We start from the raw sequence: 13,913 nt of genomic DNA, 5'->3' as shown, positions 1-13,913 counted from the left end.
AAATTTGCCTTTGACTGGCGTAGACACCGCTTAAGCGGTTATAGCCGAGTCCACAACAACGCGCCACGCATCTCTCTTTGGCAGTTTGACGCCAAATTGGTTATACCAATCGAAGCCAGGTCCTTCTCCACCCGGTCCTTCTATTGAAGCGGAGGTCTCCCTCTTCACCGGCTTCCATCAGCGCCTATTGTATCGAACACTTTCAGAGCTGGGGCACTTTCATCCATTCGAACAACATGACCCAGCCAGCGTAGCCGCTGTCTTTTTATTCGCTGGACTATGTCTATGTCGTCGAACAACACATACAGCTCATCATTCCATCTTCTGCGGTATTCGCCATTGCCAATGTTTATGGGACCGTAAATCTTCCGCAAAACATTTCTCTCGAAAACTCCCACGCCGTCCCATCGGATGTTGACATCGTTCACGCTTCTGCACCATAAAGTAGGACGGGAATGATGAGGGACTTGTAGAGACTACAGAGGGATTTTACTTTTCAATTGCCTACTCTGTCCATAGTAGCACCTGTTGGCAAGAGTGATTCTGCTTTGTGTTTCATTTCATTATTATTGGTGTTGATGCTGGTGCCTAGGTATACGAAATTATCTACAACTTCAAAGTTATGATGACAGGAGATATTTCGTCTTGTCCTCGTTCATCACCAGACCCATACACTTCGCTTTCTTATCCAGTCTGGAAACATCAGTACTAACGGCGCGAGTGTGGTTTCCCTTATAGAAGATGGTACCTTCTCTATTTAGCTCTGCAGCTCGTATTATTTTCTCCAGCATCAGGTTGAAGAAATCAGACGATAGTGAGTCACCGTGTCTGAAACCTGGTTTGGTATCGAACGGCTCGGAGAGATCCTTCACGATCCTGACGGAGCTTTTGATGTTGCTCAACATCAGCTCACACAGCCGTATTAGTTTTTCAGAGATACCAAATTCAGACAAAGCGGCATAAAGGCAGCTCCTTTTCGTGATGTCGACAAAGAGATGGTGTGTGTCGATCCTCTTTACGCGGGTCTTTTCCAAGATTTGGCGCATGTTGAAGATCTGGTCAGATGTGGATTTTTCAGGTCTAAAGCCTCACTGATAACGTCCAATCACAAATGTTGACGGCGGGCTTTAGTATTTCACATAGTACGCTCAATAGAACCTTATAAGCAATGTTGAGGAGGCTTATCACACGGTAATTGGCGCAGATTGTGGGGTCTCCCTTTGTGTGGAGTATGAATAGTTATGAAAAATGGATACATTACGCTAACCGTAAATGCAAAAAATCATATATGAAACCTGGTCAACCAGCCAAATCAACATTAAAGCTAAACATCCATGACACCAGGGTAATGCTCTGTATTTGGAGGGATCAGAAGGACATGCTGTATTATGAGCTACTGAAACTGGGTGAAACCATTAATGGGGAATGCTACCAACAACAACTCCTCAAATTGAAGCGATAAAAAACAGTGAAGACAATTTTGCCACCTCATTAACGAAATGTATTAATAATTCAGACAATGTTTCTTTGAGCTTAATTAAAAATTTAATCGAACACAAGCGCAATCACCAAAAAATAAACAGCTGTATAATGTGATGTTTCATGACGAAATCAAAAGTGAGAAGTGAAAAATGAAAAACATGCAACGCGAACTATAATCAAGTGAATTTAAATGCATTAAAATGTCACTTCTAAATTTGCTGTACAATTTCTTATTTTTCGATTCGGCACTTAATACATGCTTATTTTGACCCATTTCACGATTACAAGCGTCCAAGAGCATGTTAACACATTAAAGTGACATTAAAAACTTTATCACCAACACGTAACAGCCAAATGATGATTATAATATATATATGTATGTATTTAAAGAAAAATAATCAAAATTAAACAAGAAGAACAACAACAATACAGATACTTATGGTAAAACAAGCGCGTAAAAGAAAAGAAAGGAAAATACAAGCAGCTAAAAGCTGTAAAATCTCAGAGCTAATAAGATAATCTGCTTGTGATTAGCATCAGTGATCAGTTTATCCAACCAGCTTGCAGCTACCACAAAAACAAATAAGAAAAAAACAAGTAAAATAAATGAAAACAACACCGAAATTAAAACGGTTTTAAAATATTTCAATTTCATGCCTTCCTACACATTTCATTAAGAAATCGTACGAGTCCGGTCGTCGTCGGTTGTACGAAAAAAACCGTGTTCTCTAAATTAAGTATGAAAACGATTCGAGCGCAGGCGCAGCAAACAAAAAAAAAATAAACAAAAGTGGAAAAAACACAACAACAACAAACAGCAAAAACCAAAACCAAAGCAAACAACACAAAATGTATACGACAATGTATTTTTAATTAATAAAATCGACTATAAAATTAAACAACAGCCGAACAAGAAAGGTACAACGCATGCGCAGGGTGAGGTGTTGGACCGGCAATGAAATGAAGCGACGAGCAACACACAACAGAAATCGAATTTTCGGCTATTTATGCATTTTTATGTTAATCGAAAAGTTATAGTATTATTTGGCTCGTTAGCGCGCATAACAGTAAAAATTTGGAGAAAAAAGTAAAAAAAAATAAAAAAAAAGTATTATAAAAAGATATATATATATTAAAAAATCAAAAAGAAGTAATCAAAAAATACATAAAAAAAATCTAGCAAGTCTCTGCTGCATTTTAGCGTCTAATAAAGCCAAAAATTTATCGCTAACAACTATATCATTAACTGGGTGAATCGTGCGGTCAGCAGCCAGTGTGTAGGCGTATCTTTGGTGATGATCTTTTAAATGAGCTGAAATTTATAGAACGACATTTTGAGTGGCGAAAACCAGCTTGCAGGTTTAATTAGAAGCATGTTTTATTTATAAATATTATTGTCAATGCAATCATTGACGAAAATATCATTTAAGTGAATCGAATTTGAAACGATAATGGTTATAAATAGAAGCAAATGCGAAGACTCGTCTTAAAGATAATGTAAATATTTTAACTACCAACCATTAACAGGAGTATCTGAATGAACCAAATCTGAGGTTTTTGTGCATCAGAAGTTATTTTGAATGATTGAAGTTTAGCTATTGTTGTTACCGCATAAAATATCTCTCAATTTATACTGGATATAAATTTGGTTTCATAAGTGCGTGAAATTATGTAAAAGATTTGATTTATATCAAGTTCTTCGGGTATGGAAGGTGTTTCTCCTGTTTCTCGACTTTGTCTTTTGATATTGTGCAAACTATAGGAACTAGGTAGCTCCTGGAGCGCTCCTCTTCACTGTGGGCAGTACTTACGTGGACGCAGGTTCGTAGGTAGGTAATGTGGGTGTCGGAGAGCACACCTAGGCCTTTAGGAGGCACATTGTGAAACCATCGGGGCTAGAATATCTTCACATTACTATGTGTTCTATGAACCATTCTGCGACCTTGATAAAGTCCAATTTGACAAGTTTTATAAGTGCAACATCCGAGACCGATTTTTCCACTTCACCACAGTAATCATTACATGGTGTCCCCATTCGACTGGCGTGTGTATTCCAATCAGACAATAACTATTTTCACTCCTAATAAAGTTCGTAAGTCGATCCTTTTGAATTTCACTTGTCGGCATGCGCTGCCCTTATTCCATTCAGGCCACATTTGTCTGCTAGTTGAGCAAGTCGTCAGGGCTTGTTTCCACCGCGACGCAACCATATTCTATATCTTCTTGATTCATGCCTTTAATTGCCCCTTTCTGTTTAGATTTTTGATGCCGTCCTTCAGATTTTGAGCCTTTTTCTTTCCCGGAGCAAGGGGTAATCTTGTTATTCGGGAATCATCTTGGGCATCCCGGTGCTAGAGGCGTGGGTTTTTTTCTTTGAGTCACTCAAGCAGTTTAGCTTACGAGCAGTTCTGCTTTGACCTTCTATTAACATCGATCTTCGATCATATTTTGCATTTTAGCCCGTCTTATCTTGAGCTTGTATTCTTCTTACCGTAAGGCCACAGACATCATGCCTTGTATGCTCTTAAAGGACTACCTCTCAACTGCTGAGAAGGCGTCCCAACAGTGGAACCTTATTCCATTGGCTATTCTGCTCTTTCTGTTCTATTGTTTTTGGTTGTGTTAATAATTTTCTACGACTAGGCTTGGATTAACCACTAGCCGATTTGTGGAGTCATTCCTTTCGTTTCCAAATTTAATCAAGTTAAAATATTCAGTCAAAGCATTCTTGATTATTCAAAATTGGATACTGCAGAAATGCTGTGATTTGAATCCTATAATCTGTTGTGTTTTCTTTATTTGCTTTAATATGGCGATCTAATGGAGAGAGCCCAAGATTGAACTAGCTGACTCATCGCTGCCTACTTCTACGATGCGCGGGTTTAATTTCTAGAAATTTCCCCCCTATAAAATAGGTTGAGTTGACGGTATCTAAGGACATCGCTGTTAGAGCACTCTGCATACTGCGACCAATCCGTAATTACGTTATCATGTTGCTCAACTTCGACCGTTTGTCCTGGTCTTAGGTATTTATATGCACTCTTCTTGTCCCTCAACGCTACCCAATCAGCGTGGTTGTAATGAGTGAAAAATCATAATTTTTAAAGGTCGAAACATGTTAAAAATCAATTTGTATTAATGTGTTATATAAACATCACACATTTGGGAACATATTACAACGCGCTGCACAACAATGTTGCATGCCACACACATACAGACACACACTCAGAAGCGCTGAGTGCAAAAACACAGTGTTGGTAAGGTGTACGAGTAAGTACACAATAAACGATGCTATTAAAAGGTGATCCCAGGCCGTTGTGGGCCAAAAGCCAGTTTTCGCCAGCCAACGCCAGCGTAAAAAAACATGTAACAACAACAACTACACACACATAACGCTGATAATGACGATAATTTGCTTAATGGATTTCCATGTTTTCTGTAATTGAATTTATTTTAATTAAATTTCAAAATTGCACCGACTGATGGCTGAACGTGGTGGCGGCGGTGATGACGACGACGACAAGTACTCCGACGGCGGCAACTTTTGTTTGCGATTTTGTTACAATGCGCCAATGTTGTTGTTGCTGCGTTCAAGCGTGTGCAACCGGCAAATTGACGCATTAACTGTTGTTTCAGCGCTTTAAAACGCCTCAGCCAGAATCGCGTAACCAAAGGATAATGGCTGTTTTCGGTGCCTTGCCAGAGACCGCGTGCAATTGTTAAGCGTGTGTGTGGGTTTAACGGTGTTGCGTTGCGCGTCGCTGCTGTGTTGCCGCCGGCTAAGGCCATAGGTACATGCCACCTGAGCTGAGCGTGGCATGAAGTGTGCAATTTTATGCGCTCGCGCGAACATTAATTGATTATAATTTCGTCAGATCCGGTTGTATGACGGCGGTGGCGGCAATGTTGGTGGCAACGCGTACGCGAGCGCGCATTGTTGTCGCGGTGCGGTAAGCGGCGCGCGTCAGATTTGAAGGCAGTTGATGGATACAATAATTTGGACGCGACGCGCTTGCTGTTGCGTTGTTGATTTCGCAGGGTAAAGGGGCATAATGCGTTAGTGTAATTCATCTGCTAGTGAACGCACACAAGCGCGCTGATGCGCTGTGTTTTTAAATGCACGCGCTTGTGTGCGGCACTTACTAGCACCATATGTCTGTTTTTTTCTTGCTTGTTATTACTATGCAATTTTTTTCAGCTAACTCGTTGAGGTCATTAGCAGGTGTTTGCCAGTGTCGTTAATAAATTTTTTGACCAACACGGATGGCGGTCCGACCTGCCACTAACTCACAACTTGCCACACTCACTTGAGTAACGCGGCTCACAAATGACGCGCCGCAGCAGCGCGCAGGAATCGCTTCTGGTCCGCCCACTTTTTATTGATGCTTTCGGCAATTTGGCATTTTCACTGACTTGCGCGCTTACTTTCCGGCGCGCGCTCTTCATGTATTCTTTCACCGCCTGTTGTTGTTGCTCAGTTTTTATATTTTCGTTTTGTCGCTAATCAATTTTCCACTGATTGCACGCAATTTGTCAATGGGTCAGCAAATTAATCACTTAGACGTTGGTTGCACCATCGACCGCGTCAATTTACGCAATTTGAAAATAATTTGTGCGCAGTTTCGTGTTAATCATGCAAATTTGCAGCGCAATTACGCGCATTTGGGTGGGTCTGATATATGTTGTCATTACGCGCACTAATGATTGTTTCAAGTGACCGCAAAATGAAAGCGTTAAAGGTTTATTAAGGAGCGCAACATTTCAATTCAAAAACACCTGTTTTGATATTGAGCCTTGAGTTAATGAAATTTAGTAGAAGCCACCTGAGAAGGTGTACTTAGTAAATCAATATTTGAAAGTCGTCGCTTGGGAGGAAAAGAAAACAGAACTAAGAAAGAAATTAAAAATTAATTTGGATCGAGCATATATTTTTTTCTCAATATTGCTATATTTATTGAATCTGCTCGTTTAAAGCCTACCAATAAGTATTCAAATCTTAAATCAATTTGAAACTAAACAAGCTCAATAATGTTGTTGAGCGTTTATAGTAGAATGTGTCTCTCTAGTAGACTGTTAGATCTCTTATTTTTAGCGTGTTTGATTGCGGGAATCCTTGGTACATTCCAAATTCCAATTGCCAATGGGTTTGGATGTTCACGAAGTTTAGATATATGTATATATCTTTCTGCTGTTCTCACTCTCTTTCTTTGTCGATATTTTCATTCATGTGTTATGGTGAACCCGTGATCGTTCTAAGCATTTTAGATAGAAACCTCTGTATTATATCAATGTTGGTTGCACAGGTACCATACATCCAAATCGGCTTTATGAATACATAATATAACAGGACTTTGATGTCTGGGCTATAATGTAACATTCTTGCATTTTTGCTCATTATACCCATTCTTCTACAAAAGTTAAGTGTACCTCTAATACTCAACACTCTGATGGGTCATTTGTTACGGCTTACTAGAGCTGTGTCTTCGGCAAAATTGGATATCAGTACGGTATTAGCTGTTAGAATGTCTGCAGTATACATATATTATGTATAGAGTAGGGCCTAGCACACTACCCTGAGGTACGCCAGCCTTTATTGCTAGCACATATCATTGTGCTACTTTAACAAGCATACAATTATTAAAAATTAGTACTCCTTAAAGAGATCTTGCTAAGATGCTGCCTCTACCTCAGAAATTTATACCGATAAAACAATAAACTATGCTTTCATACCGATGAAACATTATGTTTGCCACTAATTGAGCTAGCAGAGCAATACGTTTGCTTCATAAGTCAAATATCACAAGTGCAATACCCGTCTTCAGGTTATGTGCATTTTGAAGACTTTCTTCACTACCAAGACCTGACTAGTGAGACCTTGGTACTATAACAATTGAAAAGTTTTTTTTCCTCGCTTACCAATTACTATAAATAGTTATTACCTTGCCCATTAATACATATATTTGTGAGGTGAATGATGGATCTTTACAAAATTCTACCTTTTATTGTTTGTTGTCGTTGTAGCGAAAAAAAATCCCAAATAATTCTGAGGAATGATGCCTGGTTGATAGTTTTTGGCCGGACAAAAATCCAGGTCAATTCCGGTTGCATAGACGCGACTGTCATGGGAACAGATTTCTTTCTTACTCCACTCCATAAGTCTGACAGACCGTCCAATAATCGAAGCACGTGGCAAATAGTTCACTTCTTCTCGCCCCTCTTTGAACGATTTATACCAATATTTAACTTGAGTATTCGACATGGTTGAATCACCAAATGTTTTTTTAACATTTCCAACGTTTTGGCACACGAAATTTCGTTTGAAACACAAAATTTCATACAAACTATTTGTTCAATATTTTTATCCATAGTAAAAATCGCAACACACACAAAAGGTTAACTTGTTCCTAATGACGCCGTAAATAAAATAAATGACACATAGCAATAAAGTTGTGGCAACCTGGAAAAAAAAATTTTAAATGAAAATTTCCGGGTAATTAGTTGACAGAAGGTATATCAACTAGATCATCATAGTTTCGTTCCTCAATCCTCTGGCAATAACGATAGTAATTAATTTATTCGATAGATTTATACACCTTTGGAACAGGCACTTCGCTTGGTTCATGATCGTCATTTGATGAGCAGATGTCTCAGCGGATCCAGTTGTTATAATTCTGCATCAATATTATAGACATTTTTTACCTTTATGTTGTATTTTATTTACAGAAAAAGAAGAAAAAATATACAGACAGATCAGTACTTTTACATTTTAATGCAAATCTAAAAAATCATTCAAAAAAGTGTGTAGAAGATACCTAGATTGACAGTGTAGTATTCTCCCTGCATCAAGTCTGTTGCTTAAGTCTTTTGTACATATCATTTTAGTAATGTTAACTTTTTAATATTATTCAGCCACTAAAGTCCAACAAAAACGTTGCTTACGCTAACAAATTACAAAAACTTAAAATATTAAAAGTTGTAAAAACATATATAATTACTTATTATCACTAAAAAAACTCAAAGACCAGCAAGCCAAGATTATAACCAACTTGCTAAAAATACAACAGAATTGTGTCAGTGTATTTTATTATTATTTTTATTTTATTTATTTTTTATTTTGTATTTTGTGTAATAGAAATTTTCATAATTTCTGCTTAGCTATTTCCTGCTAATTAAACCATTTGTTTTTCTAAATCTATTGACATACAATTCGCCGACTTTGATGTTTTACTTTGTCTGTTTATAAGTTGATTAGTGCTTACTGTTAACACTTGTTGCATTTTCTACAGTTACTTGCAACTTGTTGCCGCCATATTAGCATTTCTCGCTGAACTTCAGCACGCCTATTTCGTTTTATGGGCCGCAATTAGTAGCTCGTTTTGCATTTTTAACCATTTTACACAACTTTATGTGTTTGCAATTTGATGTTTTTGTTTTTCTCCGAGCGGTTTATTCATCGTTCAGGTATTAATTAATTTGCTATTGTTTAATTGGTCTCAACAGTCGATTATTCAATTAGCCATATACAGTGTATGATAATTAAATTAATAATCAAGTTGTTATTTGCATTTTTTATTTCCTTTTGTTATTATTTATTATTAATACTTTTTATGTTTAATAGCAGGTTAACTGAATTATATACAACATTCTTGTTTCATAAATTTAATTTTATTGTTTTCTATTTTGCAGAGAGGAATTAGCCATGAAAATCGGACTAACTGAGGCGCGCATACAGGTGAGTCCGAACAGCACTATTATTTTATAATAAAAATCTTGAATCTATATGAGGAATTCAGCTACTTCATTTATCGATATTTAATCATTAAATACTGACATTTTTATTACAACTTTCATGAAGTAGCTGTGGCCTCGCCCCCAAAGAGGTTTTTTGTATATATTTCGCAAACCAATAAAGCTATAGAAACCAAACTTTCTGTAGTCGTTCATAGATCATAAACCATAAAATAGTGAAATCGGATAATAACCAAAGGTTAGTTTGAATTGAATTACTAAAAGTGCGGTGAATCATTAACGAGAAATGTCGGAAACACTAAATTTTACAGAAGCATTTCTTTCAGAAAAAAGATACACTCAGATTTTTTTTTACAAAATGGAAAATGGACGTGGCGTCGCCCACTTATAGGTCAAAAACCATTACTCAATAACTACTCGACCGATTTCAATGAAATTCGGTATATAATATTTTCTTGACACCCTGAAAACGCGGATAAAAAATGGGAGAAATCGGTTATCAACCACGCCAACTTCCCATATAACTCAATTCTGAATTCCAACTGATTCCTTCACTTTATAATGTATACATAAGGAACCGATGAAGATAGTAGAATAATACTTTACACAAATACTGTATATCATGTGTGGCTTCACTTCTGAGAAAATTGCCCTCAGCCCTCATATACATATCTATACTAATATTATAAAGCTGAAGAGTTTGTTTGTTTGTTTGTTTGAACGCGCTAATCTCCGAAACTACTGGCTCGAATTGAATAATTCTTTTTGTGTTGGATAGTCTATTTATCGAGGAAGGCTATAGGCTATATAGCATCAGGAGCGAAGAAACAGTGGTAAATGTGTAAAAAAACGGGGGAAATTATTTATCTTTGAGGGCTTCCGTTCCTTGCGCTGCAAAAGGATCGAGAACGGTTGGACCATTCTTGATGAAATGTTCAAAGGTTGTTCGTTGTGGATCTTGGAAGGTTTAGTCGGAAAATTGTAAAATTCCAAAAAGTGACTTTTTTCCATACATTTTTTTTTCAATCTATCTATAAAAAAAAAAACAATTCGAAAAAGTCGGAAATTGGCAAGTGGCAACAGAGAATTCAGAATTGCAAATGAACGGTGACATCTACAATGAAGCATTGAAATTCATATGCCATCACCAAATCGTCAAATTAGAGATGTACTGAATCGTGCATACGACAGAATACTTTGGAACAAGTATAAAGAAATGTTCCATTATTTAATGAGCAGCGAAAGACAACCTATGATGAATTGGTTAAGGCTGTCCATGATGGAAATGGTGGACTTTTATTTCTTGATACGCATACGGTGGAACTGGGAATCCTGATTGATTCTGATATCTTTGATTTTGGCAACAATACGATCTCAAAATGGCATTACGTTGGCTCTCGCATCTACTGGAACTGCAGCAATGCTACTTGAAGTTAGAAAAACGGTACAATCGACACTGTAGCTTCAGTTAATCATGCAAATCTATGAAACATCTATGAGATGAGCGCAATTTTCTAGAAGCACTTGACAGAACAATGAAAGATATGTGGAATAATAATCGTCGCTTTGGTGGCGTAATGATACTGTTATTGACAAACTCATTCTGTTATTTCGAAATCAACAGCGGCGGAGGAATTGAACGCATGTCTCAAGTCATCGTACTTGTGGCGGCACGCGAAAACCATATGATTGACCATGAATATGCGTGTATTCCTGCAACAGGAAAGCACCGCATAAGATCTGCAAAGAACTGGGCAAATTCTGGTTAATACTTCTAATGGTTTGATATCAATCCGAACATTAACCAAATTTATCGTAACTACGATTGGTTGAGTGCACGCAGATTTTTAAATGCCAAAAATACCGATGTCGATGATTTAATCTATACGACTTAAAGTCAACTTCCGGGATATTTGTGTTCATACACATCGATCGATCATGTTGAAAATGAAGACGAAGCTGTGAATTATCCAGTGAAATTTCTAAATTCTTTGTTATTATGTTTTGTCATTTATTATGCTTCGCAATCTTCAAGCAGCTATCGAATAATGTAATAGTTGCAAGAATTTTTTAAAGGGACTTACAAGGGGCGAATGCTTGATTCCACGAATTTCTTTGAGTTCCAACGATTTGCCATTTCAGTTCAATCGTATTCAGTTTCCAATGAGACTTGCATTTGGGATGACAATCCACAGGTCTCAAAGACAGTCACTGGAGGTGTGTGGCATAAATTTCATTCACGAGTTGAAAAATCATCTTCTCTGTACGCACCGGAACAGAAAACAAAAAATGTTGTTTATTAAGCTGAGTTACATTGAAAAAATATTTAGAAAAATCGCAAATAAATGTTTTCTAACACTATACAAATTCAACTTTGTTTTCAAAACAAATAATTTCACGCAGTGCAACGACTGCGGAGTCAGCTAGTATATGATAATTTTCATTATTCTATTGGACTTTATGCCGAATATATGGATCAAAGTGTGTGTTATCTGAATAAAATCAAGTCAATAAATTGCGAGAGTATTAAATGTTCGGTTGCACCCTAACTTGGCCTTTCCTTACTTGTTTTTATTCAAAATCAGGAAAAGAAATCTCATTGGGCAAACGTCTTATATTTTTGAAATTTTTTGTTTTGTTTTTGTAAACGTTCCAAGAAAAATTTTGTCTTATAAAAAAACTATGTGGTTTATCCATGCTCTTCTTGTGTAAATCTGCATCTCTTATGCAGCTTTTTTATGCCAAAATATTGGTGAAGTGTTAAATGGTTGTTGTAAATATCCAATTAAATACTTAAACCAATTTTTGTCTTAAAAGTTCTTAAAATATTTTTTTAACTTCTGAAATGAACAAAAGTAACCTAACAACAAGTCTAGTCATATTTGTAAAATATGTTTCACATTGATAAGTGTTTCCACAAACAAATCATTGCTACTCAGACTTCAACTTTATTGACTTTTTGAGAGAAACATATCACACATATCAGTTTCAAAAGCACATATTTTTAACTAATTTTCAACATAGTTGAATCAGAGGATATTAGCGGATATAGTACTTATAGCAACCTTCAACTATAATCCTTAATCAGGGCGATTGCTTTATTCATTGTCGTTAATTTTGTATTCAGTGAACATTATTTTGTATCCAAAGAACAGAAATTGGGAGAATACGCTGGATACGGAAGCCATATAGTTTATATATTTTCACTTTCTTCTTCTTCAAATAGACCCTTTCTTCCTTCAGATGTTCCAATAACGCTACATAGTAGTCGGAGGTATCCATAATATATCGATGAATATGATAATATGAGTATTTCGGAATATATACGCTATAACTTTGGTTTGGATTCATTTCGTTTAGTTCACTCGGATAAATGTCAAGTGAACTTCGATGTGTTATGAAAATTTATTATGGTTGGACAACTCTATATACTAGAATCGTGAAATCGTTGCTGTTCTTTTTCGATTGTACACCATATATATGTACACTCACTAAGCACACTGTTTTCGTATGACCAAATATCCATGAACGATAATTTCTATTTTGACTAATTTGTTCTACTCCAAATTTGATTAGTTTCTTTTCACATCTTTAAGATGTCAGCTAAATGGATCAATTTCATTTTTCGAACATTCAACAGCATTTTGTAGGTGTTTTCATTATTTCCTCAACAATCTTTTTTCGACTTTCACTAAGTTCTTCATATGTGACCCGGTCTTTTCACTTTTCAGTTGATTTTTTGTTGTTTATTTTTAACATTTTTTTGTTGTTTTTTTCGCACGTTAGCTCCCTTTTCCCTTTTCGTAGACCAGGTCACATATAATACTATGTTCGGACCAACAGTGAAAACATGTTTTCATAGAAAAATTGGATTTTCTTCCTAAAATTTGTGTTTTCATATATTAAAGATTCTAAAACTTACCATTCTCACGCATCGCATCGAAATCACACGATGTCGGTCAGAACGACTTTGGTGCCACAATCCACAAATTGTGCTTGGAAGATTTTTTCAATGTCGGTCGGAACATGGTATTTGGTGAAAAATACTAATACAGTAACATGTATGAGCTGTTAAAGCAAAAAAATTTGCAATTAGCGCAGACTTTCTGGAATAGTTAATTGCGGTATTTTAAGTCAGGAAATGAGGCGATAAAAATTATATATTTAATATAAATGTATTAAGGGAAGGCTTAAGAAATGCTATTAAAACTTCGATATATACAGATGCAGATGTCCAATCTTGTTGAGTTTTAATCAGTTTGTGGCACGAAAAGCCATTTTCACATTAGCTAAACATTGTAGGATAATCTGTAGAAGAATTTTATGTAAAATATTAGCAAGTACCTTTATTAGCCATTATAAGCTAACAAATAGCCTTTAAGACAATTAGCTCACTAACAATATGCTTGTTCTTAATAAATCAACACTTTAGCCATTCACATACATATGTATATATATGTATACACATACTTGAGCATAGCTAAGAAGCAATTTATATGCAAAAATGTAATGGATTAAAAGATTGTAATAAGCAAATGTGAAAATCATTAATTTTTTTATCACACTTTGTAACATGCAAACAGGCAAATTTGCAACACACACATACACTTGTATATAGATATATATATACAAACATAGTTTCAGCGTTAGTGAAACAAAGCGTCGCACCAATGCCACCGCAA

At 36.2% G+C, this 13,913-nt stretch overlaps 1 protein-coding gene across 1 annotated transcript in view; it reads left to right on the top strand.

Moving 5' to 3' along the window:
• The window catches only part of LOC105217266 (homeobox protein aristaless), an 84,193-nt gene that overhangs the window by 56,796 nt on the left and 13,484 nt on the right, over positions 1-13,913 (top strand). The window contains exon 4 of the mRNA XM_054227385.1: positions 9,169-9,214. Coding sequence (XP_054083360.1) covers positions 9,169-9,214 — 46 coding nt within the window. The remainder of the gene's footprint in view (positions 1-9,168; positions 9,215-13,913) is intronic.

The sequence above is a fragment of the Zeugodacus cucurbitae genome, chromosome 3 (assembly GCF_028554725.1).
Source record: "Zeugodacus cucurbitae isolate PBARC_wt_2022May chromosome 3, idZeuCucr1.2, whole genome shotgun sequence".
NCBI classification, from domain to species: domain Eukaryota; kingdom Metazoa; phylum Arthropoda; class Insecta; order Diptera; family Tephritidae; genus Zeugodacus; species Zeugodacus cucurbitae.
Note: the sequence above shows the minus strand (reverse complement) of the source record. Positions and strands in the feature narration are given on the sequence as shown.